This window comes from Acanthopagrus latus, chromosome 14 (genome assembly GCF_904848185.1).
Source record: "Acanthopagrus latus isolate v.2019 chromosome 14, fAcaLat1.1, whole genome shotgun sequence".
NCBI lineage: Eukaryota > Metazoa > Chordata > Actinopteri > Spariformes > Sparidae > Acanthopagrus > Acanthopagrus latus.
The window spans coordinates 13951680-13978694 of record NC_051052.1 but is presented as its reverse complement, the minus strand read 5'-3'; the positions used below and the strand labels follow the sequence as shown (position 1 = coordinate 13978694).

At 45.4% G+C, this 27015-nt stretch overlaps 1 protein-coding gene across 2 annotated transcripts in view; it reads right to left on the bottom strand.

Annotated features, from left to right (window-relative positions):
- The window catches only part of iqsec3a (IQ motif and Sec7 domain ArfGEF 3a), a 104358-nt gene extending 80410 nt beyond the window's left edge, over window positions 1–23948 (bottom strand). For both annotated transcript variants that reach the window (XM_037122223.1, XM_037122224.1), the window contains exons 1-2: window positions 23173–23948; window positions 2994–3074 (exon numbers count right to left, since the gene is read on the bottom strand). In XM_037122223.1, coding sequence (XP_036978118.1) covers window positions 2994–3074; window positions 23173–23828 — 737 coding nt within the window. In that variant the 5' untranslated portion in view covers window positions 23829–23948. The remainder of the gene's footprint in view (window positions 1–2993; window positions 3075–23172) is intronic.
- Window positions 23949–27015: the final 3067 nt, after the last annotated feature.

Below are 27015 nucleotides of genomic sequence, written 5' to 3'. Positions count from 1 at the left end.
AAATGCTGATAATTAAAGTGAAGTCAGTAGCTTAGTGGTAAAAAGCAACGTAAAGGTTATGATAAGGTTTGAGGTGTAACGTTTACGGGGGAGCTAACAGGAAGTAAACAGAACGCAGTCTGTAACACAGGAAAAACGATAAATTAAAGGATGAACAGAAAAAAAAGGATTATGTTGTATTATTGCAACGTGGTAAATAATAATCCGGGGACACCGACGCACTCCTTTCTGCACATATTTGCCCCTTCAAATAACGATATGTGTCATCGCTGGCTGAGAAATGTGATGACTCTGCAAAAAGCCTGTAAATAACAAGAGAAAGAGAGAGAAAAAAACCAGCCTACAGGGTTCAATAAGGTGATGTGACTCACCCGTCTCTCTTGGCTGACCTATCATTATGGATTCCCCCGCTGATCTGGTGGTGTGTGTGTGTGTGTGTGTGTGTGTGTGTGTGTGTGTGCGTGCAGGGCTTGCGAGTGTAAATTACCTAACATATGCCGCGTGTACCGCTGTGACACACTGGCACACACACGTACATTAACACGCACACACACACACACACACACACAGGTAGACAAGGAGCTATGTTCTGATCACTGCCAAGCCAAAGCATGCAACATGATAAGAACCTTTTTTTTCTTTTCACATGAACACAGATGCATTACATGTGTCAACAAGGAAGGCTCACCAGTTTCCAGCATGGGAAAGAAAAGACCCTACAGTACACACATCAATGCATTATGGTAGGTTTTGTTTTTTTTTTTGTTTTTTTTTTTACATTGCATAAAATAAATTACACTTTTTTTTGTTTGTTTACATGGTAATATTCATACATGACTCCTTCAAACTTAACGTGACCACAGTGGAGAGACAAGCCCGAATGAAGTGGACATGGGTGGATGATGGATGCAATGGGGGACGTAAGGGGGGGGTGCTATATGGAGTTATGTTTTGTCGCCGTGACGTGATGCGGTGATGCCAACGTGAGTAAAAATGACCAACGAATCACTGACAACAATGCGGAGGTACAGAAAATCAACAACAACATAATAACAGCTCTCGGAAAAAGACGCAACAAGAAAACGGAAAGTAAAAAAGACAAAACCACAAGCTGCTTTCTGTCTCGGCCCCAGAGAGTTGTCCTTTTGAAGTGGTTTCGCTTCGGAGATTGGCGGGGGGGGGGGGGGGGGTGACGAGTTAGCGAAGACCTTCCGTTGCGCACTTTTGTTTTGTGCCTTTTGCTAATGGTCCCTAAGCACAAAGCAATCACACAACACAACAGCACCTAACGGCTTCTATCAAGCAAAGTTCAAGCTGCTGAACTCCGATCGATTCCGGTTGTTGTTGGCTTTGGTTTTTTTTTCTGTCCACCTTTTCCAATTTCCCCTCCAGCTTTGATTTTATTTTTATGAAAGTCACCACACCACCTCTGGAGTCGCCACATGTATTTAATCGATGGATTACTGTTAGAGACTTGGGTTTTGAGTCAGTCCGACAATGTGCTTTATTTTGCAGTCCTTTAAAAGGTGCAGCTGTGAGAACTTTGCTTTAAATCTTTCTGATGAAATAAAATCATGGACACGTGAGGAGATAAGCTCCTAGTCCAGCTAATACGACCGCTAGCTGCACGGCTAACTGAGCTCACTAGCTAACGGCAGCTAACGTGTGTTCGACAGGAGGCCTGTTCTTACAGGTTGCACTTTTAAAGTGACAAACAAATCCAATCTCACCCCCCCAATAAGTCCTCCATCCTTCAGTCTGTCCATGTGGCTGGTCGAATCCACAAGAGGCGTTTAAAGTTTGATTTTATCAGCCTGCGCTCATTATGTCCCGCGCGTCCGCAGGTTATGATTTGCCATCAGCAAACGCGCTTTTCTTATCTCCTATTTTTCTGCCAAGCTCAGACAATGCGGCAAAACAATCCTGCAGAAACGCAACAAACAAACCATTTTTTTTCGGGGGGTGGAGGGCGGATGGCTTAATTGCTACTGATGCGCCTCGGCCAGATGAATGCCGTAATTACAGTGACACTCAGGCGCTGGAGTGCACTTTGGGTAAATAAAAAGCGAGAGGCCGACACAACATTTATGTGCTGTCATTCCTGCTCAAAGGCGTGTCTAATTCTGTGTTTTGTAGGCTGCCTATTCAGCGCTAAATATCAATTATTAAACTCCCTCAAAGCTGTCACACACAAGGTACAGTTGTTACAGCCGTTAATTATCAGCTGCTGTATTTTTCACGTTCCCCAGGACAGTGGGCGCAAAATTACCACATCAAACTAACATTAGGGCTTTTTAAATTAGCTGACTTGAAAAACTTTTTTTATGAGAGTTGCACACGAGCGCTCGTGCACAGCTGGATCTGCGACTGGCAGCATCAGCCCGACCGCTGCGACGTGCCGATCTGACATTAAAAGATAACAGCGCTATCATCCCGCTTTGCTACGCTAAACTCAGTGTAATGTTTTTCCAATTATTCAAAGCTCCACCGAGGACTTGACCACTGTCCAGGACACAGGATCTTGATGTGATTGATTTGGATATCGCGCCTGTGTTCGAGCGGATTCATCTCGATAGCCTGACAAACACAGACTTGCTCTGGAAAAGACAAATCGCGCCCCGTCTGTCTCAGACTGACTCGGAGAAAAAAAAAACAATCTCGCAGCCTCGACAAGACCCAAAACCCAAGCTGACGTCACAGCAGTCCTCTCGCGGGGCGCACTGACATCACGGAGGGTGGGAAGGAAATTCAAATCGAACTGAAGCATTTACAACCACTTCAAGGCAGATAACACTGCTGGGGTAGTTGTGTTGCCTGAAGTAGCTACTGCAGCACCGCTACGACTAAACAGGATGCATGGCACGTGGCTGCAATCAAAATTTACAGAAAATAAAAATTAAATTGTTCAAAGTAAATAAATAAGTAAAAAGAAAAAAAAAAAGAATAGAAAAAGAAATATTTGTGCAGATGTTACAAGGATGCAGTCGTCTTACCTGGGGACACAGGCGGTGGAGGTCTCCCCCTCGGGGGCCTCCGGGGCCGGGCAGCAGAACTGGTGGAGCACCGTCTGGTTGCTGTGTGGAGAAGAGCAGACGCAGAATAACAGGGTAAATATACATTTATTTGTTTATTTATTTTTTAGTCTTCCGAGTTGACCGTTCGCTGAACCCGCTCCCGCCCCGAACCGTTGATCACAGCTCTGCGGCTGCACACAGCAGCTGTCGAGCTCTGGACGTCTCCACGTGTTTGTGCGTGGAGCTGAGGCGAGACACTACAAAGGTTCGGGACGGCTCTTTTTCTTGTTCTCCTACCCCCTCAAAAACACACAAAAACAACAAGATAAAGCGGTGAAGAATGGATTAAACTGTGTGTGCGTTTGCTAGCTAACATCAGCCCAAAGGAAGTGTTTCCCTCTGCTCATGAATTCTGATGAAGTTTTCCTTTTGATTGACCCTCACCGATCTTTACATACCTCAATCTTGACTCATATTATCATAACCACACCCGTGTTTTATCTTCCGTCTCAACATTCTTATCACTAACATCACAGACTGTAGCATCGTAGCTGTCATGAAGAAGAACTGCTGGCAATGGACATTAAAATGTTAGAACTGAATACAGCAAATTGTCCAATATTGGCATTTCCTGGCATTTAATCGATAAAGATCAGTAACTATATCAACACTCTCACTCCAGAGTCACACTCCAGGTAAAGAAATACGTACAACTGATTCTGCTAACCTCCTGGGTGAAACTACATCTTGTTGTTATACCTCATCCATCAGAGTCGACACCCTGCTTCAACTCCCTCTCTGTTTGACCCTTCGTCTGTGTTTTTTGACTCTCTCTTGCCTCGAGCCTTCTGGTTTTTTCGTCAGCCTTCTTCTGTGATCTCCCCGACACAACTTTCTTTTCTGATTATCGATCAAGGGAGGGCTGTCTTGCCCAAACATGGCCAGAGAACGCAACATCTCCCTGTTTTCAGAGCGGCTCTCCGCACCGCTCCGCTCGGCCCAGACACGACGTTGCTGTAGAGTTCATTTGCAGGTGGATTACCCTCTGCATGGAGACGCTGGCTCGGCGTCGGCCGGGTCGAGAACGGCTGCTTCACTCTGAGCCATTGACAGCTTTGTCTCCTGGTTCACGACAGTCCCGCTCACACTGGGGCCAGATGTCTTTCACATTCTCAAACAGTCACAGCTGCCACTGATGGTTGCCAGATTGTCAGTAACAACACCTCAAGGCATTACGTAACAGCGCTTCACGTCAGGACACAAGTCAGCGGAGGCTCACTTCCGCTCGATGTTTAACAAAAATAATGGCTTTGAGGAGAGGTTAGGGGAGGTTTTAAACATCTGTATGATGTTACTCCACCTGAGCAGGAACATTTAATGATCTTTAAGGTGTTTCGCCACAGATCTGATGTAGCCCTCCTCACATCAATATATGACACAAACTGAAATGTCATATTTCCAATTGTGTTTTCCACGTTGTTGTTCATCGTCTCCGGTTTGACAGGCGCTCTTTTAATCATGTAGTCCCGTTTCACTCCCTTCTTCTGCAGTGGCACGATGGATTTCTGACTCTTGAATTGGCAACACCAGTTCCTAATGATCATAACAACGGTAGTGGACAGAAAAAAGCATTCTTTTGCACTGTCTTTTGTCGTTTCTGTCAGAATTCAGTAAAGATGGGCTATACATTTGGATAGAAATATCGACATTAATGTTAATGACACTGCTCACTTGTCTTTGTTCTCTGCTCATTTCCAAAAGCAGGACTGAAAGTTCCGCAGTGTGAAAGTCATCATCTTCTTTTACCGTTTGGTAACGTTTCCTAAATGAACACTGCCGACAAATGGTGTGGAACAGGAACGGGGAACATTATATGGAGATTTTTATGGGTGTCGATTATGCTGATGATCGAATCTTACGAGGCACGGACCTCCTCGTGAACAGGTGGCACTCCTCGGGGCTGAGTTCGAGCTGTTAAAGGAGTTTTGGCGGATCTGACTCGGAACACAAACCCTCAGGAGCTCTAGCATGAGAGCACAATGAGGCTCTCACACGGGAGCCGACACACTAAAGGTCACCATTAACTAGATGATATCAATGTGAAGTGCCATGTGTCTGTAGTCCTAAAAGTACAGAGAGGTCTCGTAGTCTTGGATTTTGGAAAAAGAAAATGAACAAAAGCTGCAGACGAAGTGAAAAGGCCACATTTAACGCGCTTTTGCTTTTGATGTATGTTTTTTTTTGTCTGTGTTCAGTTGATCTGAAAAATGATATAAAGAGAGAAACCAGACTGAGGATGTGAGGGTTTCAAGTGTTTGATCACCAAGGAGATAGACAGAGAGAGACTCTCGCTCTGAGTGCTTCAGCACCACGGAGAGAGACTCCCACAGAGAGAGAGTGGATGTGTCGGCACCTTGGACAGAGGAAGAGGAAGGGGAAGAGGAAGAGGAAGGGGAAGAGGAAGAGGAAGGTTGAGGTTCCCAATTAAAAAAAATGCTCTGCTAAAAATTTTTGAGCTCCAAGCTACCAAAGCTGTATAAGCGAAAAGATAAGAAGAAAGTATGTGATTTGGAACACAGCCCGTTATTCTTGAAAGTTTAGAAGAACTTCATCATCAATTAATGACTAACCTCAGCTTATTGTTTTATTGATTCATTGTTTTGTTGATGGAATGTTAACAAACTAGAGAAAAATGCCCCCCCAACCCCGACCTGTGTGCAAAAAACATCTGGTGCACACGTGGCATGTGTCCAAACAAAGTATCCTGTAACAAACAACTGGTTCAGAAGTTACTCTGACACCTTGAAACTGTTTCAAAGATCCTTTGTTGATTGTTTTGAGAAGAGGGTTTACTCGTGGGGGAGGAACTGCACTGAACTGAAAATTATCGCTACAGATCCTTTATTGATTTGCCTGGGAAGATGTTTCACTCGGGACAGGATTAGGAAACCAAATCTGAAGTTCTGTCGATTGTTGCCATACGTTGATCTTCACAAATACAGATGCGAGTGTCATGATAGTAAAGCTGTCAGTGCTGAAAAATGGTTGTAACTGAAAATCAAATCAATTTGTGAGCTCGAAACCAAAGTCAAACGCCCCCATCCAGTTTCCTATCATATATGACAGGCACGTTTCCTGCTGATTGATTGATTCATCAATTAGTAGTTGGCCGACTGTAGTGATATCTTCCCCTGTTCTCTTATTTGTTTCCTCCCTTCAAGCAAAGGCATGAAACGCTGCCAAAGCAAAGTTTCATCCCACAATTAAGAACGATGTTGTGGCCGTGTTTAATGAAGTATGATGCGATTCCAGCTTTCCACCTCTGGTAACTGACTGTGAAGCAGAACTGCAAAAACTAATGGCGACGGACGCGGTCTATCTTTCACCGTGGACAAACAGTCACAGGTGAAGGCTGATACTGAAATATAGCAAGGAGAGAGCAAGGATATCAAACTTTAATACGCATGTGAGAGCGCCGCGAGTGCCTTTCACTTCCCTGCCCTCCATCAGCACGTCCTCTCCTTCAACCTGGCCGCTCACGCTCCTCACACTCTTGACTCGGAGGCTTCATCCATCTCATTCCTCGCTATCCTCCCTTCCCCCCACACTCCTCTCCTCTCCTTCTGTCCCTTTTACACTGATTTTCCATCACTCTTTACGACTCCCCATCCCCCTATTCCGGGGTCCTACAGGCTCGGCATGTTATGCAAGGAGAGGAATTCGCTCAATTACTCTTGCTGTCAGAGGACGTGGCCGGTAAAAACGAGCAGCCGCTTCCCCCTCATGTCCTCTCCCTGGACACGGGACACGGGAGAAGGACGGAGAGCCGAGAGGGGAGACGTATAAAGATGAGAAGGCGAGGCTGATACTCCCAGCAGCCGCAGCAGCAGCAGCAGCAGCAGCCACCCCCCTCCATCCTTCATCACCCCTCCATTGCCTCTTTATCTTGTGCCCCGTAGCCCTCGTCTCTTTCCCCTATCCCCCCTGGGAGAGGGCAGAGAAAACAAGGAGACCCGTATGTCTTCTTATATCCCTCCTTTACAAGCGTGACTGCCGGTTCACCTCCGCGGCACTTCAATCTGCCCAGTCCCCTCTCTGCGCCGTGAAACGCGATAGTTTATCACACCTCGCGCAGGGTCCCTTTTGGAGCGAGAGTGTGTGTTTTTTAAGCCTCGTCAGAAAACAGAGAGAAAGATCTTAAAAGGGAGGTTGGGGGGTATTTGACGGCGACAGTAGCAGACAGCACAGGGAGGGCATGACAGCTAATTAATTCCCATTGTTAAAGCCTCCTCCTAATTGTGATCGCCTTAACGACCGTGACTCCGCTGCGGCCGTTTTTCTAATAGGTCGAGAACACAGGCGTTCTCCGAGGGGAGCGCAGATTACCGCGAGCGTCGGAGGCTGTAGAGCCACTTGTTCGCACGGATAACGGCCGTGTGTTCTGCAGGACAAGGTGTTCAAAAAAAAAATAGGGGAGAATCAGTCACGTCACATCGGGACCACTGCGACTCTCGCTTGGCGAAAGATTTACGGCAAGCACACAGCACGCAAATCATATGAAAGGCTGTGAATCAGCACTGTGCCACGAGTGAGAGCAGGGGTTTAACACGACATGACATAAATTTATACGTGATGATGGACTGCTGTATATTTTATACAGTCACACAACCAGTGAGTTTCTTTGAATAGTAACATTGCCAAGAGTTGGGATGAGAGGATCGATGGCATTTTAATGACCGTATACTAAATATGGGGCTATAGCCTCACGTATCACCTCAGGTTAGCTTGGCATAAAGTCTGGAAACAGGAGAAAAAAAGCTACCGTAGCTCTGTCCTGGAAGTAACATGATCCACTCATTCATCACCCCTAAAAGTCACTCATTTAACGAGCCAGCTGCCGTCCCCATGGTGATGATGTCTCTAGTTATCTAGTGTTTATGCTAAGCTAACAGGCTAACACCCCCGAAGCTCCATATTTAGCACACAGATTTGAGAGCAGTAGCTACTCGCTAGTTTTATGGTCATGTAGTTTTTTCGTCCCAAATTTCAAAATATTTCTTTAAGCGCATAGGATGTAAATTCTGTGGCTACAAGTCTGTCAATCAAAATTAAAAATAAAAGACACACGTAGCATACTTGTAGCAGGAGTGGGGATCATGGGAGTTGCTGTTTTTATTGTTTATGGTTAATCTACCTCTGTGTGATTGTAGCAGAAATGCTCAAAGACAATGTAACGTTTTAAAATTGTATTCGTCTCACTCTCAGGACATATCGCCTGATGCTTCCAGAAGGCAGGTGACCAATTAAATTGCACCGTTACTGTTGTTAAAATGACAGATTTCTTTGGAAGAAGGGTCAGTACTTATTCTACCCCATTTATTGTTTACCTCGCATTTTACTTGGACGCGGCCTCTGCTTTTCCCCTGCAGGCAGCATGTATGAATAAAGACGCCATAATGTCAGGCACTTCCAAACCTGCTGAGTCGTCCTTTTGCGTGATGGAGAAAATGCGAGGGCTCATTTGAATTCAATCAATGGACTTTATTGGCGAGGGGGGTGAAGCATGGCACGGTGGGGGTTAAACGCCTCCGATGATGAGACACTTTCAGACGATGCGCAGACGCATCAACAACTGACACGTCTCCAAAAACGGGGTCATAAATAAAATAGCGTGGTTACATTTGATTGATTTCACTGCGTTTTGAGAAAAATCCCCTCGCAGTAAAGTAGCTCCATTGTGGAGAATGAACTCCTTTTATCTTTTAAAGCACCTTCCTTTAGATTCATCATCACCGTCTGTCCTTTTTTTTTCCCCGCTTTGATCTCTGGCGTCTCACATTTTTTTCTCTCTCCCTCCATTATTTTTGCCATCAGTCTGCTCATTTTTACTATCACCTCTATCGCCGCCGCTCCAAAAATCAGCTTGCAAGCATTTCAGAACAATTTTTGGTTTATGAGGGTGCCTTTTTAAAAATGCAACCGCTGTGCTGCGGAGATAGCAACAAAAGTCACCTCTCGTGCATCTGTTCGCGCTGGCAACACGACCCGGAGCTGCGATCACCTAATTAATCTCTGCACGACAATCTCCCCTTTTTCCCCGTGTTCAAAGACGTGCTCACATTTCCTCTACATCAACGCGAATTCTTCTCATCTGATTTTTTTCTAAAAAAACGTGCGCCTCCCCCCTCGAACTGCGCTTGCTTTTTTCCGATCGACGTGGGCGCCGAAGATTAAACTGAACTCGCATGACCTGCTTTCTGATCTTCCACACCGCTGACTCAGCTCCCCTCTCGGTCTAAACTCCCATAATGCCACCTATAAAAAAAAAAAAAAAAGAAAAATCTATAAGCTTTTATAAGCTCTTCCACACACTGGGTCTGTTTGAGGAGGAGTGTAATCTTCACGCCATGAGTTTCATTGTATTTTGTTTTAACTTCTCGCGTCTAATGTGTTTGTCGATCGCGCCCCCCCAGTCAAATTCAGCTCTTCTGTGTCAATAGCTCTCCAGCTGATTCAACTCGGCTCAAGGCGGAAAAAAAAAGATCCTGTGCACAGCGGAGTGATACAATTTCAAGCATGGGACAGAGAGAGAGAGAGAGAGAGAGAGAGAAAGGAAGAGGGGGAGGGGATCAAAGCTCGCAGTAATTGATGGATTAGTTTTCACAGACCATTTCCTCGGTGGTCAGGAGGGGGAAAAAAATGGCTGGGAACATGTTCGCTCGTTGAAATAAAATCATATTTAGTATTACATGCTGCCACTGAAGGCCAAACCTGGTGAATACAAACACAGTCGACCTTGGAGGACGCAAACATATTAACAACAGCAGTACGGCTGAGGCGTCGCTGCTCGCTTTAAAAAAAAGGGCTGGGGTTTTTTGTGTTCGCTGCCATTATTTCATTTCCATGTTTGTTTTGATGCAGCTGGTTCGAATGAATGCATTTCAGAGTCAAGGTCAAAGTCAAATTAAGATTAAAATGTACATATAAACAGCTCGCTCTTCACTTCAAACACGTCCAATACAGCATTTGGCTTATTATCATGTTTAACACTGCTGGTAACCACTTCTGGAGGTGCAGACGTGGTGGTTTGGAGGGGTCATATCAGACTTTCCCTCTCAAGGACAGGGTTCCCATCCTGTCGGTGACCTAAATGTCTGAAGTTATGTTACATGAATAAGTTAACGTACGTACATAAGTTAAGCTCCGTGACTAACATTCCAAAAATGATGTACCGTACGCGTTATGGGACTGAATGTACTCATTTTAAGTATGATCGCTTTCTGAATCTAACCAAGTAGATTTTCTTGTTTTAGCCTTACCGAGTATTTTTCTTTGCTAAACCTAACTGGTGAGTTCAGGAGATGAAGCCTATCCAACTATATCTGGAGCTTAAACATAACAAAGTAGTTTTGGTGCCTCAGCTTAACCAAGAAGTATTCTTGCCTAAACCTAACCAAGCAGTTTTTGTGCCTAAACCTAAATGTGTGGTTTAGGAGATTAAACCTAGTCTCATACCTCTGGGGCCTAAACCTAACCAACTGCAACCACGTCACAGCATTAACACAATATGTCATAAAATGTTATTTTTTTGTCCTCAAGTTATTCTTTCATACAGGGTGAGCGTCACATTTTGAAGCTTTCAAGTCCAATTGACCAAGCTGCCGTATCGGACGAGGTGAAAGTGACAGCATGTTGATATACTGACAGTAAGGTGGGTTAAAAATACTGCACGTCCTCAGCGAAATAACGTATGTAAACTCAGCCGGTCGCGCATATCTCGCACCTGGAAAAAGGTTTTACAAACAGAGAACAGGTGAGCCACGTCAGCAAAGACATCGTCACAATCCTCAGGACTGCTCGTGTACTGTATGCACTCCACAAGCCGGCTCCTCTCATGGCGGTATTACTACGAGCACTCTGATAATGTTAAATCAAAAAATAGACACTCGAATGTTTTCGTAATACTTCACTTCCATTTGGCAAATTGGCTGTCGCTGTAAGTGCTAGTTTATCACTGTGTTCTACAGGCTGAAAGTGTGTTAAGCTTTCTGGGAGGAATCCAATTTAAATGCGTACCCAGAGCTTCACAGCGCCGCATACCCTGTCTACATGAGGTTAAAATGATGCGTCGGATGTGACTGTGTATGTGAGCATTGCAGCCACACACACCTAAGAATTCGGTCCTGAAAGCCTGTATCAGTTCCTCACACACACACACACGCATGGTGAATTAAAAAAAGCTTCCTTGAAAGGTCTACGTCAGCACGGGCCATCCCAAGCGGCTTAGCTTGCCTTCTGCAAGCGAAACCGAGAGAGCTGGAGATGGACGAGAGAGCAAAGACCACTTTTTCCCCAAGAGGGAAGCAAACAATAGAGGAAGGAAAAACATTTTGTCCTTGTATTCAATCCTTTAAATAAATGTTTTTTTAAAAACTCCTGACGGTGGCAGTGTGAAGAAAGCTGCAACATTCGAGCTGTATTTACACTTTCCTCGTCTCTTGGTGGCCTGGTTGATTCCCCCGCGGCGCCCGATGGCACATATGAAACCGTTTGACTGCTGTGTCACGTCTGTCTGAACACCTTTTTGGGCATCACAGCCACGGCTATCACATTTAAGCTGGTGGCAACTGAACTATCAACAGCGTGCCGTTGATTTTTTTAATATTCTGAGCAGTGATACGAGTTCTGTGGAGACACTGAAATATCTCAAATATCAAACGTAAATGTCAAGTTTTGATCATCATCTCCTGGAAATCAAAGGAAGTTCTTTCTAGGCTCAACATTTTTACGCTCTTCTTCGACTCGAGTCCCAACCGTTGATCTCTCTGTCAGTACGACTTAAAAGAGAATTTTCTTTGACGAAGGAGGAAAACAAGCAGAGAAGACCGGGGGGGGCGGGGGGGTGGAGTCCAAGACTGCCACTGAGCCTGATTCATCTCTGCTGGACAACTTTGTGTGAATATGTTGTTCTTTAAGCAAGTGATTGCAGAATTATGACTGTGGCGATGGTCTTTTGTCCCAAAAAAATAGAACCGAAGAGTTAAACATAAAAAATGCAAGAATGCCGCACAGAGACAATTTCTGTCTCTAAATTGGTGGAAATGCTGATGCCAACTTCCACAATGTGTGCTGATTATGATTCTGCCTTTGACCGGAGGTGAAATATAGAGCCACTAAAATTTTACTACAGGGAGGAATGGTGCAAAAGTTAAGTTTGTGAATCTCTGAATGGCTGGAGGTCTTTAACTCGACACTGTCGAGCCCACCAGGGACTTGGTGGCAGAATTTATCAGACAAGACGAGGATGCAGTATATATGTTAAGCTCTTGTGCGTTAGTCTTACAGACATTTTTACGAGATGGAAATGTGTTGAAGAGAACACCAGAAATGGATGAATTTCAGAAGAAAAAAAAATCTAGTCATGCATTTTCCCATGAAAGCAGAAGTTTTTCCTACTGTTTTCATCTGATTTCCAGCTGGTGCCTCCACTATCGAGCGGTTTTATCAGCTTATATCGAGCATCACGCTACGCTGTGCTGCCGCGGGGGCCATCTGCCGAAGACTTGGCAGTGGGTCAAGTTTTAACAGATATTTTCCACGCTTCACGCTGACGCTTGACAGCTATCAAACTGACAGGGTTGTCATACATCAGCCGGGGCTCGGACTGATGAGGAGAATCCCATCAACCAGATCAGCGACAGCAGCTTTTACATTCTGAGTTACACTATTTTTCATTTGCCCGTTTAAAGGAGACGGAAACCTGAGCGCCTGTGATGGGCTCTGGAAAAATTGTGCGTGACAAGTTAAAGAACAAGGAAGACGATGTGGGCGGACGATGGGGGATCCGTCATGACAGGAAACATAAGGAGGCTTATTTTCACCACATCATCCACATACAGTAACTTCTTTACTTTGCTTCCCACACGCATGACTCATTCAGTGTTCATGTCTTGCCCATGTTGCCTCTTTCCAGGTTGAAATCTCTGATGACATCACTGCCAGAGCCATTAGCTCCTCCCCCTGGCACTGCGCACCTGATGATGTAATCCTGGTAGGGGTGGACAGACGGGGCATGGATGATGTAACCACAATGCAGGGCAAGGCCAAGACGCTTTTCATGGTTATCTGAATGCGAAGACAATCTACTATGTGGAAAAACCCATTCTGCAGATTCTGCCCTCAACCAGACATTTAATGCAAGGTAACAAAGCCTCCTCTATGGTATGACGACAGGACAGCACGCATGAGTAAGTATTTTTAGCAACATATACGTATGAAAGGAAGGACAAGTAATTGGATTGTTGTGTCCACAGGTAGGAAGAATGGAAAATAAATTATTAGCTGTGGGTGTAAATTAGCGGCCAAATGGATGCATCCCCTGTTACTACAATAAAATCACAGTTGATCCTCGGTCGAGGCTTTTGTATGATGTGCTGAAAAGACCAGGAAAGTCGATTGGACATGCCGTGCCTGTTCCGATCAGCTCTCCGATGCCTCGCGGCCTGAGGTGGATGGCTTTGAACATTACTCTGGGTCGTAAAGTTAACCATACTTGACATTTCCCAAGGGCAAGAGTGTGCCTGTGCATGGGTGTGTTTGTTGGAGTGTACAATGCAACAGCGGACATGGAGATTAGGTTGGATAGAGAGCAAAGGCCCAACAACTGAACCCCAATAATGCTCAGGTAAAGCATTACATACCAGCATTGCCAATGAAAGGCAATATGTTAACGTTAAATTGTAAATAAAACATAAACCTTGTTGTTGCTACACAGGAATGAATAGCTATATATTTTCAAAACGGAAATAGATCACTGTTCAATAGCGTTGTCTTTTTATAGTCTACATAAAAAACGCAGGTAGCTTGGCTGTTGTTTGATGAAAATGATGGACAGCTGATGGACAGATATGTCTGATTCCAAGCTAAACTTTCAAGCATTTCATGTCGTCATTTTGAATTTAGACCTCCAGGATTTGATGCTGTGAAGGAGCCTTTTCCTGTCAGTCTGTGGAGCTAATGTTAAAGTTAGCTCATACAGTTTGTTTTGTCAGTCTGTGAAGCTAACATTAATATTAGTTCAAGCCTTTAAGTTGTAGCTCTGTCTGAGAAACAAACTTTTAAGTTAGCTCAAGCTGCTAAAGTGCAGATTCAGGGCTGTTAAGTAGTTTGTCTTACCTGTGAAAAGCTAAAGTTAACATTGGCTCAAACAGCTAAAGTCAGTCTGTAAAGCTAACATTTAAGTTAACTCAAGATGCCTAATTGCAGATTTGAGGCTTGAAGCTAACGTTTCATCACAATAGTTCAAGCAGCTACATTGTGTCCTGTCCATCTGTAAAGCTCACATTCAAGCTAGCTCAAGCATCCAAAGTGGTGTCATTCTGTGAAGCTAATGTTAAAATTAGGACACAAGCATTGAAGTTAGCACAAACTACTAAAAAGCTGTAATGCGGGCTGTCCTTTCAGCAAGCGAAGCTAACGCCACAATAGCTCCAGCAACTAAGCTGCAGTCCTATGAATCTGTGAAGTCACAATGCCGGAAATCGGTATTACCAGCAGTGATCAAAGAATACAGAGAAAAATGCTCTCTCGAAATGTTGCAGCCACTAACACAAGGCCAAAATTTAACCATTGTCGGACAAGACCGCACACACACCACACACTCACACACAGATGCACACTGGTACACATTGTCCAAAACAATTAGGATTGTCTGGTGAGGGATTTTCAGGGCTAAGCTCTCAGGAGGTGAAATCTCTGCGACAGATGGGTGGACATTTTTTTTTTCCCACAACTGCACATGGTTCCTTCTCTCAAAGATCCCTTTTCCCTCAGCCACAGAGGTCATTAGCTTATACAGACCACTGAGAGTCGTGCCACCACATCAACTGCCCTTGAGACATCCTCCCCCGTTCTGTAAGGACAAACACTGGAGCAACACACATTTAAATAGTGCCTTGCTTTAAGACATCTGTTGGTGTTCGTCTATGGTCAACACATTTGTTTGATTGCAACACAACATACGTTAGCGTCTGCTAACTGCCAGCTAATAGCACATTATTTGTTGAGATATTAAACTGGCTGCGATACATTTCAGATCCACGAGGAGAGTGTGATATGAGGGTGTATTATCAAGTGCTACGCTTATCACCTCCACATGCTGCCACCGTTTTCTTCCTTCCACAATGAAAAGCTGTGCCGTTATTAAACCATATTGCTGGCGAGCAGCCGATAAAGTGGCCGGCTTCTTGATAATAATGATAAAGCTATGATCTGCAAAGAGTTTTGATTAGTTCGAATCAAATTGTCTGCTTATATTACGCCGTCAGATTGAGTGATGCCAGATGACAACGCTGATGTCTCTCCCATTTGCAGCCCCAACTCTGAAGTATGGTGACTGCATACTAATGTCATACATACACACACACGCGCGCGCTCACTCTTGATTGCTCATTAGGCGCACTGTTCATTTGCATGAGGAAGAATCGAAATGCATCAATCCGATGTGTGAATAATTTACCTCCAACCATGAAGGAGGCGACTCACCAGGCAGATAGCGTGAAATGACTAACAGCAACAAAAAAAAAAAAAAAAAAAACATATTCAGATTGAACACACAGCCGTAATGTGGGAGCGCAGTATTTACATATAAAAGATGATGTCATCCAAAGGCATCTGGAAGTGTCGAGGGCGAGGATGACTCGTCTGTCTCTCAGCGAGGACGGGCACGCTGCCTAAGTGACGGAGGACTGCCAATCGGGAGCCATGTTTGAAAGGAAAGAAATCACGGTCGGGCCAAACTTCGTCACTTTGATTGGGCGGGCATCAAAGAGGCAGAGGACGCGGAAAAGAAACTGCTTTGCATTTTAGCCAAGTTATGAGGAAAGTGGGGCAACAGTTGGACTCTTCGGCCCTGCAGGGCTAATCAGCATTAAATTATTCTGTCCCTGTCCTATTCTTTAATCTGTCTAATTATTTAGCCTGTCCATCATACTGTGTTTGTCCCGACAGTATTTACCTTTTTGCCATGTTCTCCATAATCTTTCCCGTCTGGTTTTGAGCAAGGCAGCCAAAAGACACCATAAATCATGAGCTGCTGGCTGGAAGTGACACTCCACAGAAAAACGATTTTGTTGTTGTCTTTCTATTTATGCATGAAGACTGTAAAATCTAATAAAATAAGGATGTAGGTCAAGGATCTGCTCAGAATATAATGCTAAGACATCACTTGTGACTTTCGATTAAGAGATAGTCTTGGGTAGGACTCTGTTCTGCCTTGTTCCAGAGGCCAGTGGTTCGCTTACGTAAGACTTCTAAAGTTAGAAGTGAGAGAGACAGGGAAGTGACCACTAGCTGCATGGCTAACCAAGCTAACTAGCTAACAGCAGCTGTAGTTGGCAGCAGAAGGCCGTTACTCTGGTGACCCCTATTTGTTTTGAGTATGACAACATCTGCTCAATACATATTGCACCTTTTATCATTTCTGTGGGCATACTCCTAAATTGTCTTCCTGTGCTTCTGGCCAAAGTCCTTCAAAATACACACTCGGGTTACTGGAAGTTTAAACCATTTGCAAACAAACTGTGCCATTCAAACTCATTTATTGATACTGTGTTCCCAATGATGGTTGCATGGTGACTAAACTGGATCACACCAACGCCTTAGAGGTGCACAGAAACCCAGAGCTGAGCAAGTTATGTCCTTGATTACCATAAACCCACCACATAAATGAAAAAAGACAGAAAACAATCCCATATATCCCCCTACAACAGTGCCTCTCTTGTCCTTTTAAGAGCAAACACAATCCTGAACACACACACACATGCACACACACATGAACACACACAGCTGGATTACCGACAACTGGGACTGTCTTTGCTCAGCTTGTGCATGAAAACGGCTAATATTCTACGAGGGAGTCAGGAATCACCCGGCAGCTACGTCCTCCGAGAAATGAAGCAATTTAAAAGCACTACGCACCAAATGTGATATTCATGATTTGGATTCCAGCAGCAGCCGAGCCGAGCCACCCTGTCATAACTGAGCAGACGTGACTCCCATTCAGACCGAGGGGAGGGGAAGCGAAGTGAGGAGCGGGGAGGAGGTTCCAGCTCTCCAGTAATGGTGGCAGGAAGGGAATGAAAGGAGGTCAGAGAGAGAGCAGGAGAATATAGTGGGAACTGATATGTCCATTTTAACTCCTTGCAATCATCATCCACCCGTTCTCATTCTCCTCTCTAAATCCACCCGACTGTTTTCAGAGACAAACATGCAGAGAGGCAGTGGTGACACTTTTCATTCAGGCTGCAGTGACAGGAAACCATTAGTGGTACAGAAATACACTGACTGTTTCTGTTTTCATGCCACTGTTTTTAAAAGGTACCTGCCTCTGAAACATGCTCCACCACATGTAAAGCCTTGTTTGACACGTAAAATATCAGTGGCCTTGAAACTATAGTTATGGCTGGGTTTTCTAGTGAAATTCTCATGCATTTCTGCATTTTTTGTGTGTGTGTTTTAGCATCTTTCAGCTAATTTTTTGGTTTTCTGGCCCTCGACTACTTTCCAGCTAGTGATGAACTAGTCCATTAACTCACTGAACCATTTGGCTCAGCCAGTAGCCTTAAAGCTAACGTTATGCTAGCAAGAATTAAAGTCAACAGCTTAAAGCTAACCTTATGCTAGCAAGAATTAAAGTCAATAACTTTGTGTACATTCAACTAGCAGTAAATATAAGTTGTCAGGATGTCCAACAACAAAATAAGCTAGTTTTGGTTTTAATACCTGGTCAAGTTTTGCCAACCTGTTGGTTAGGATAGAGAAACATGATTTAAATTGTTAAAAATACTAACAGGGTAAGGTTAGTAACGATGGCTGTCATGGTTAAACAAACCAAAGTTGACTCTTTGTGAAGGCCAGACACTATCACAAGGGATCATAAGCTGTAAAATGCGAACTTGTCTTTCGCACACGGTTGACACAGCACACTGTTGTGTGTTAGCTATCATTCGGGTTAAAGGTTTAAATATGTGTTGTAAATGCCCCAAGATATATACTGAGATAAAAGATAGTTTGACTTCAGGATGAGGATGTATCACCTGGAGAATAAGGCTTGAGTGGCACCGAGGGGTTAGCTTAGCTGGTTGAGCCTGTGCGGGCGAACGCTCGTGGCTCCTTGATCTAAGAGCACGAGAACAAGGAGAGACAGCAGGCGCTCAGCGGGATCGCTCCGTAATATATGTATGTGTGAGAGCTCCTGTGTGTGCTGAACTCCCCTTCTCTATCTGTACGGCCCAGTTTGTCCCTGAAAGAGACAGGGGGGAGGTGGCATATGAGATGGCACGCGGTCTGCGGCGCTTTCGGCTGACTCGAGGCCATGAACGGGATGGAAACCAGGGCACGGCGGGCGCAGGGGAGAGTCACGGCCAAATGCGGAAACAACACGCTGCCAGGTGGCATGTGGCATGTTGGGAGGTTTGTGTGTAAGAGCGAGAGCTTAATACATCCGTGGTGGGAGTGTGTGGGAGGCAGCAGAGAACCACCTGGAGCTACATGAGAACCCTGGGAGTTCCACCTCGGGCAATAGGTTTGACATGCACGAGCCCTCCATGCTCACCACCACCACCACCACCTCGCCCAGTCCAGTTGTCACTCTGCTCAACTCCCGTCTGAGCACCTCCTTGTTTTAACACACTACTTTGTAGCCCAGAGAACCAAAGGATAGGGGTGGATGTTGGAGGTGGGTTAAGTGGTGGGAGAGCCTGACGGGGGGAAAAGAAGTACCGATAGAGACTGCAGTCGGCTACTGCAGCATTGGCTGCTGATTACGGGGGAAGGAGGGGATAGCGGCGGAGAAGAAGAGGAAGAGGAAGAAGAAACATGTTTAGGTGAAGGAGAGAAGAGATGAGGTAAGTCAAGGAGAGGGAGGCAATAATGAGGTGGGGGGGGGGGGGGGGGGGGGGGGGGGGTACAAAGGTATCATTTAGCGCCAACGATCGGGACAAAATGAGAATCCGAACAATGGGTGCTGAGAGTGGGAGGCGTGTTTGACAGAGAGTGGAGGAAGAAAAGACGAGTAGACGGGATCGCTGAAGGCTTCCCTCTCATCACACGAGCCCCCCTCCCCTCCCCTGAAGAATCCTCCTCAGATTGAGCAACACAACTGCAACACACTCTCTCCCGTCTGAGAAGTTTGAGCTCGTGTACCAGAGAAGCAACTTTTTTTTCTTTTTCCAAACTACAATTCACTGTTTCGAAAACGCTGAAGGCAGCCTCAATTTGCATTCTTCAAATTGTGCCACTGGAAGAGACGAGGAATGCGTGATGTGAGAAGAGCGAGCGAGCGAGCATTTAATTTTTCATTTAAAAGCTCCGCAAATGGATTCTCTGCCTCCTTTCAATCATGTAAATACATAGATGAGCCGGGGGAATGACGGTTATGTTGGAAATCCAGTACATCCCAGTAATAAGGAGATTAATTGTTTACTTGCGGCCTTGTTTTGCTCACTTCACCAATAAAACACAAGAACCTATCCATGTTATTATTCCTGCACGGATTATGGACGTGACATTTCCTTGCGAGAGCTAGCAGTGTGCTACAGGCCTGTCATCCCTTTTCTTAAAGAGATTTTAGGGGAAATAAATGATGCGGAAACACAGTCTGTCAAACCTTGAACGGGATAACAGACAGGATTATACCTCTGCCCGTCACTATCAAATGATGGAGGGATGACCTGAAGAGGTGGCCTTGGATAACAGGCTGTAGCGTGTTAAGCTAATTCTGTTATAAAGAAAGGGAAAGGCTGACCAATCTGAAAAGTTCTCTTCTCGTTGCTTCCATAGAAATGAAGCCAGGCACATTTTATCAAAAGGACAGGGTATGTCGGTATCAAATTAGAGGTCTAAGTGCTGCATCACTCAGCAAACGCTAAGCTAACATAGATTATTTCTACTACTTGAGGCCATTTCTTCAGGTTGTCCGAGGTATGAACACATTACCTCAGTTTGAAGAAACCATTTGGGAAATATTGCTTTGTTGCTGAGAGTTGGAAGAGGAGATCAATAACAATTTCATGTGAGGTAAGTATGAAGGAAGGCCAACCGCTAGCAGCCAGGTTAGCTTAGCTGGAAATGGAGAAACATCTAGATTAGCTCTGTCCACAGGTAACAAAATCTACCTGTAAAGCTAGCTATTAAACTTGTTTGATACAAAAACAAATGTACTTGTATCCTTTACTGTGACACATACGTCATAGTTAACCCTGGGAGTTCTTCTTTCTTGGTTTCTATCAGGATTTAGCTAAGTTGGCCGGCTGCTAGCTGTAGCTTCCTATTTACTGTAACACAGACATCAGAGTGGCATTGGTCCTCTCATTTAAGTGTAAAGCTTGTAAAAAAAAAAGTTAAAAATGCTAGCTTTTTTCCAAAATGTCAAACATTCCTTCAATAGTGACCAATTGTGATCCTGCATCAATTAGTAGCATAATAGCTGGAGCATACGGTCGCTAACTCTTGAAGACTGGTTCAGTAACAGACACGTGCAGACACACAAGCACATAACCCTCATTAGTACGTTTCGGACACTTCCCCGTCATCCACCCGCTAATGAAAACGCATCGCTTTTCTGACAGCGCAGCGCTACACCACCTTGTCCGACCACGATCAATTACAATGCATCTTTACGTCTCTTGCCTTTCATGTACCACTGATTTTACATCAAGGATAACATGGTGTACAGTGTGTGCTCTCCCTCCAGTTGTCCTCCTCTCTCTCATCACTTTGCAGAACTGTCAGCGTTGCACGGTTGGTAAATCACAAATGAGCCCACGTATTGAATCCCCCCTCAGGAACTCGTATCTTTCTGGGTATTTTGCGTGTGCATCTCCATCCAAACAGTCAGGCTTCCACGTATACGATTTCCTGACCTGTGCTCTTTAGGAATTATGTCTTAATCCAGATTGATTTATGGTGCCATTAACAAACACAATGCAGATGCAGCCGAGTGGAACAGATGGGGCTCAGTGCGCTGCGTCGTGTGTGTGTGTGTGTGATTGTCATCGTTTGCATGTGTGCAGCTCCGGCTGAGGCAAATTCTTGTGACCTTGATAAGGTCCTGGCGAGGGAACGAGGAGTCAGAGCTCGGGACGGCGCAGACAAGAAGTAGATTTCTTGTTTACATCGTTCTACGCCGTTGAATCAAAGCGGGATGTAGCTAGAGGTTTTTGAAACTGATGCCGTGGATGCTTGTGTGCGGCAGGTTCTTTGTGTGTAAATGAGCGCAGCAGAATGCAATCGTGGGGAACAACCTGATGCAGTCTGCAAGGACGCCGCAACCCCCTGGAAAGAGTTTCGTTTCTTCCAGCCAAAGTCAAAGCTTCACACAAATGGCCGCAGAACAGCAATCTCGAGATCAAGAATATGATGTTGGACTTCTGATGAATATTCCCGTACCTAGTATTTCAAATCTGTTTGTTCAGATCAATGTAGAGATGGTTTCGCTTTGACAGTTAAGGGTCTTTTTCTTTCAATCGGTGTAAAAAAAACAGACAAAAAAAGCCATTATATCTACTCTGAAGACAATAAAACACGACTGTAGTCAATTTTAAAAGTTAATGTTGATTAAATTCAGTAAGGAGGGTCACTAAGGATATTTTTAAACCTTTTTAGAAGTTTAATCTTCAGAAAATGTGTCTCGCAGATATACGTGGATCTCCTGTCTACCCGTATACACTCTATACTGCCAACGGCATCGATTACTTTATCAAGTAATGGATTCATCGTTTGGCCTAAAAAATGCTGCTATAATCCAAGTTCCTGTCTTCAGTTAGCTTGTTGTGTCCATCCAGCAGCCCTGAACCCCAAAAATGTTTGTCAGTGTCACATATAGAAAATAAGCAAAATTACAAAAATAGAACTTGGGAATGTCTGATGTTTCTGCTCAACAAGTGGCTCTTTTTTAGAAAATAGTTTCAGATTACATACTTTCAATCCTTCAGTCCAAGAATCATCTCAGTGCTACGTCTTTTTGCGTAAAAAAAAACAACAAAAAAACAGAATTTTAATGGTTCTAACTCCACCTGTTTAACACCACCGACTCACAACTTCTTCCCCAGAAGGTCGACTCAAACGTATCAGGGCTCATTAGTGACTCTGTCAAAGGCTTTAAGAGTGTGTTTGTACTCATAATACCTCTCTGTCTGTGCTTTAATTAAGATACGTTCCTCTCGGTGGAACGTCTTTCAGCATGTGCCTTAATGAGGGGACAAGCTGTTACAGTTCTCTGCAGTCGAACCCTTTCGATCGTAGGTGTTTATTTTCATAGGAAAGTGCTGACAAGTCGGTGAGGCGCCTTTAGGAGTTGGGTGTTTTGCTTAGTTCTGGAAGAAAAGCGTGTCTAAAAATGTCACCACGCTCTCCTGGCGCCTGTGGAAACGCTTCCTCAGCCTTTAAAGAAAAAGAAAACTCTTTTATCGAGTGCATCGTTTAACTGAGGCCTCTGTTCCCACAAACACACTTCATCCCCAGCGTTTAGACGGTCTACCTTGGCGCAGAATTAACAAACCACCAATGCTGAAAACCTGGCACCCCCGCCCCACCCCCACCCACAACCATCCTCCCCGGAAATCAATATCCATTAAACATGTCATTGATTTAACCGGGCAACAACCCAGTGAATAATGTGAAAATACAGGAGGAGCTTGAATCACCTGTCAGAAAATTAAGCCCCGGCTTGTCAGGAGGATGTGGAGTTAAACAAATGCGGATCATGGTGCATACCGTTTACACCGAGCCGCTTTAAACCTGGACTGTGGTGTTTTATAATTAGAAAAATGTTTTTTCAGCTCGGGTGGCAGCAGGTTATGGCATCACATCTGACAGCCCCCCCCACCACCACCCTGAGGGTGTCACATTGTTTTCTATCCAAACACATTTGCTATAATTAGACTGAAGTAAAAGTACACAGCGAAAATATGCATCTTATTAGGGTCAGTGAACGCAACTCTGTGGAAGATGGAGCCGGTGGCAGGTGAGGGGGGAAACAAACTGAGCACTTTTTTTCCAGCATTTTTATCGAGAAATTACGCGCTGGAGGAACAACTGTTTGATTCTGATTCATGATTTTCCTGTTAAGGTGGAGATTGTTTTTTTCGGAGCTACTTACTCCGCTTTCCTGGCCAGCCCCACCGAGCGGCACAGCGCGGTGGGAGTCTGCGGGACCAGAGACTTGCAGCAGGGGCTCCTCTTGTCCTCCTCGGCGGAGTCCGGGCTCGCTTGGCTCGCTTTGGGCGACTGCGGCGAGGTGGGGACGAGCTGCAGCTGCTGCGGGTGGTGGGAGGACGGTGCAGGAGGGGTCTGGTGGTGGTGCTGCTGCTGAGGCTGGGCCGATAGACCGGGGATCTGCTGCTGCTGATGCTGATGCTGCTGCTGAGGTGGAGGAGGCTGCTGCTGCTGCTGCTGCTGCTGCGCCTGATGCTGCTGCTGCTGCGCCTGCTGGCCGAGGTGAGCCGCGGCTTTGTTGCTCCCCGGGTGCTGATGGAGGTGGGCCGGCGCCTGGGGACTGGCGCTGCGGTGAGTCGGGTGGTGGTGGTGGTGCGGGTGGTGGTGGTGGGTGTGCGGCGGCGGCGGAGCGGGCTGCTGGACGTACTGGTGGGGGTCCCGCAGCTGTCGGTTCTCCCCAATCAGGTCCTCCACCTTTCGCTCGAGCTCGTCGATGCGCTGGCGCTGCGTCTGGATCAGGCTCTGCTGGTTCTGGACGATGGTGGTGAGCTCCTTCAGGTAAAGAACGGCTTTCATTGGATTATCCAGCAGGCTCTCCATCACTGACGGTGGCTGTGGCCGTGTGCCCGGCGGGGGTGACTTCTCCTTCAGCTGGGTCTTCTGGCGCTGCAAAAGCCGTCGACGAGGCCTCTGAACACGGTGCGTAACCGGGATGATCTGGCGGCCGTCTGACGCCCGTACGCTCTGCTGGGGCTGGGTAGTCTCTCTCTCTCTCTCTCTCTCTCTCTCTCTCTCAGAGATGGTGCTGATGCAGGAGGTGGGGTGGGGGGTGGGGGGTGGGGGGGGATCAGCATCAGTGTGCGGAGGCGGAGCTGTAGTGGACCAGTGATGTCAACACGCAGGGGGAAAGAGTGAGGCTGGTGTGTGCACGTTGCTACATGTTTAATCCACAGTTTGTGCATCTCGCAGAACAAAGTGTTCCGGCCCAGGAGCTTCTTACCTCGTCTGACTCGCCTCTGAATGTGTCCTCGCTCGACACAGATGAGCTAAAACCGCAAGTAGAGGTCACCAAAGTGCCTTTCACAAGAGGTCGAGAACCTTCAATGATCCTGAACTCACTGTGAAAGACTCTCAGACTGTAGAATTTTGTCAAACATTTAACTTTTGTGTCTTGTATCTTGTTTATTCCCTCAGTATTTACTTGTTTTTATTTATTTATTTATTTATTAAACTAGTCAAACTCAAGAATTTTCCATCCTAACTAGCATCAGACGAGCGGCGGGGGTCAAAACAACCATTCATACTCACATCTGCAGCGATTAACAACCTCTTGTTAGGTGTGTTTGGATTGCAGGAGGAGGCTCCCCACAGGAAGCCGGGTCTCGAACCCAGGACCTCATCGCTGTGAGGTTAACAAAAATAATGTGATGATATAAACTCAGAAATATTTATCTTCTCCATAACTGCATAAACAAGCTGTTCTCAGAGGAAAACAGGGTCCCCAGAATACTGATTGAAGCTGCTTCTATTGCCACCGACGTGGCTGGAAAACGTCCCGACAGAATGTAATAGCTTTCCTCCTAATGCCGCTCACTTAGCAGCACAGTATGAAGATGATTTGATGAAATGCAGATCTTTTTTCTTTTGAAAAGTTTGGCGGGAAAGAACACTCGACTTTTGGTGAGACAGCGATAGGGATTTTTTTTTTTTTTTTAGCAAAGTGGATCAAGCGAAGGAGGCCGCACCTCGGCCCGTTGCTTTGGCGTCTCTGACTTTACCAGAAGGGAAATAAAAAGCAAGTCAACCCGACAGATAGCATGCAGGCAGAGCACGGAGAGGAAATGGGTTCTAGGTTTGCAGAGATGATCCCTCCTGATACCGACCCGGTTGATATCTCACTGAGAGAGAGAGCTCGGCTGTTTCTGCTCGCTGTGCTGCGATGCTTCTTTAGATTCGCACTTTCATCCAGTTTACTTCTCATTTATTCTCATTTATTTGGCAAATGAATAGTTTTTCTGTCAAACGGGCCTTTGTGTTTTTTTGTGTCGGACGCTGACAAGATAATCTCGAAGGCAAACTGATGAGGCGTCCTTTGAAAAAAAAAAAATCCTTATTGTTTATTCAAGATCGGTCTTGGTGAAATCCTCATTCAGCGAGTAAATCACTGTTAATTAGCGTCAGAGTGTAATGAAGCAAACGACAGTCTGCCAGATCAATCCAGAGCAGGAGTGGCGTTAATGATAGGCTGTTTTGTTGTTGTTGTTGTTGTTGTTGTTGTGGTGAGAACAGAGAAGAGAAAAGAGAAATGGATCTGTTCAAAGTTTCATGCAAAAAAAAAAAAAAAAAACAGCTCAGAGGAAACATAAATATCGCGTGACCTTGAGACGGTGAAGCATTGGGACCGCGGTAGCGAGCCGGTGTGGGTGCAGCCAGGTCCGTCCTTCCATATGGCTGCTTCACAAGCTGCGCGAGGTGAAAAATGACTCGCAAAAAATGAGTTTTTGCAGGGGAAAAAAAAAAAAAAAAGAAGAAGAAGAAAAAGGGTACCAGCAGTGACTTTGGCGCCGGGGTGGCATCTGCGGAGTCCAGGCGCGCTTATTACGGACCCGCTGCTGGATGTGGCGAAACCAACCTTTAACACCAATTACCTCGCAGAGGAGTCTGAGGCCTCGGAGGGTCACACATCCTTGATGAGAAACGACAAGGATGGGGCACGAAGTGTGATAAAATAATCACTTTTTTTTTTTCACCTCGGTACCGTGCATCTGCAGGAAACTTCGAGTGCCCTTCACCAAGAGACGACATGAGGCTGCAACACAGACAGTATCAATAGTGGACGGAGATTCCAAGTCTGAAAAGGTCTCAAACTTGCGGTCTTCGTTACAGTACGGTCATCACAGCGAGACTCCACTGGTTCAGGATTACACAACCCTCAAGAGATCGTTGATATTCAAATTCACGATTTCCCCACTCCTGAAAGAGAGAAGTTTTGAAAGTTGTCTGGCAGCATTGAAGTTCTGCCCCATCTTCGCGTCCTCCTCCAGAACTGTGCTATATCAATATAGGCTCTTTCCCCAGAGTAATGCATCCCGGGGTTTGTTGCTAAGTTGAAAGTAGACCAGCTGGATTCTTCTCTCTCATTATTCGGCTGCGTTTGATGCCGACAGTAACACGCTGAGGCTGGCGGCGGTGTTGTGAACCCGATGCAGCAATTGAGAGAAAACACGAATTTGCGAGTGGAGACAATCGTGCCTTTGTTTAAAAAAAATCGCCACGGCACTCAGCACCTATATGTGAAATGAAGGGATAGCTCACATTCATGCAGCACTGAGAGATTTCTCACTGTCACACCGAGCAGTGAAAGCAAAGGGCTCTGTTCCTAAGGTCTTCTGGGGGGCAGCTCTTCTTATTAAAACTGATGAATGGCTTGTTACGCGCACCAGACTTGACTTACGATATGAGAGATTTTAGGCCGTAGAAACGACTCATTGGTAATAGATGTTTTATGTGTCATCACTATCCCGCTGGCACGAAAAGTTTAAGAAATAAAACACAATGAGAAATGGAGGATTTATATTTTAAAAAAAACGGAGCCGTCATTGCCGTCTTCTGCTCATGAGCGATGCCAAAGAAGTCGAGCAAGTTCATCGGAGAGGGGAAAGTTAAAAACCTGATGTAATGGAGAAATCAATTCAACATTTTTTTTTTCCCCCCCCAAGGACTTTGGAGCATTAATGACATTAAGAGATGCGATAAGAGCAGACGACACGATAAAGCAATTAACGTC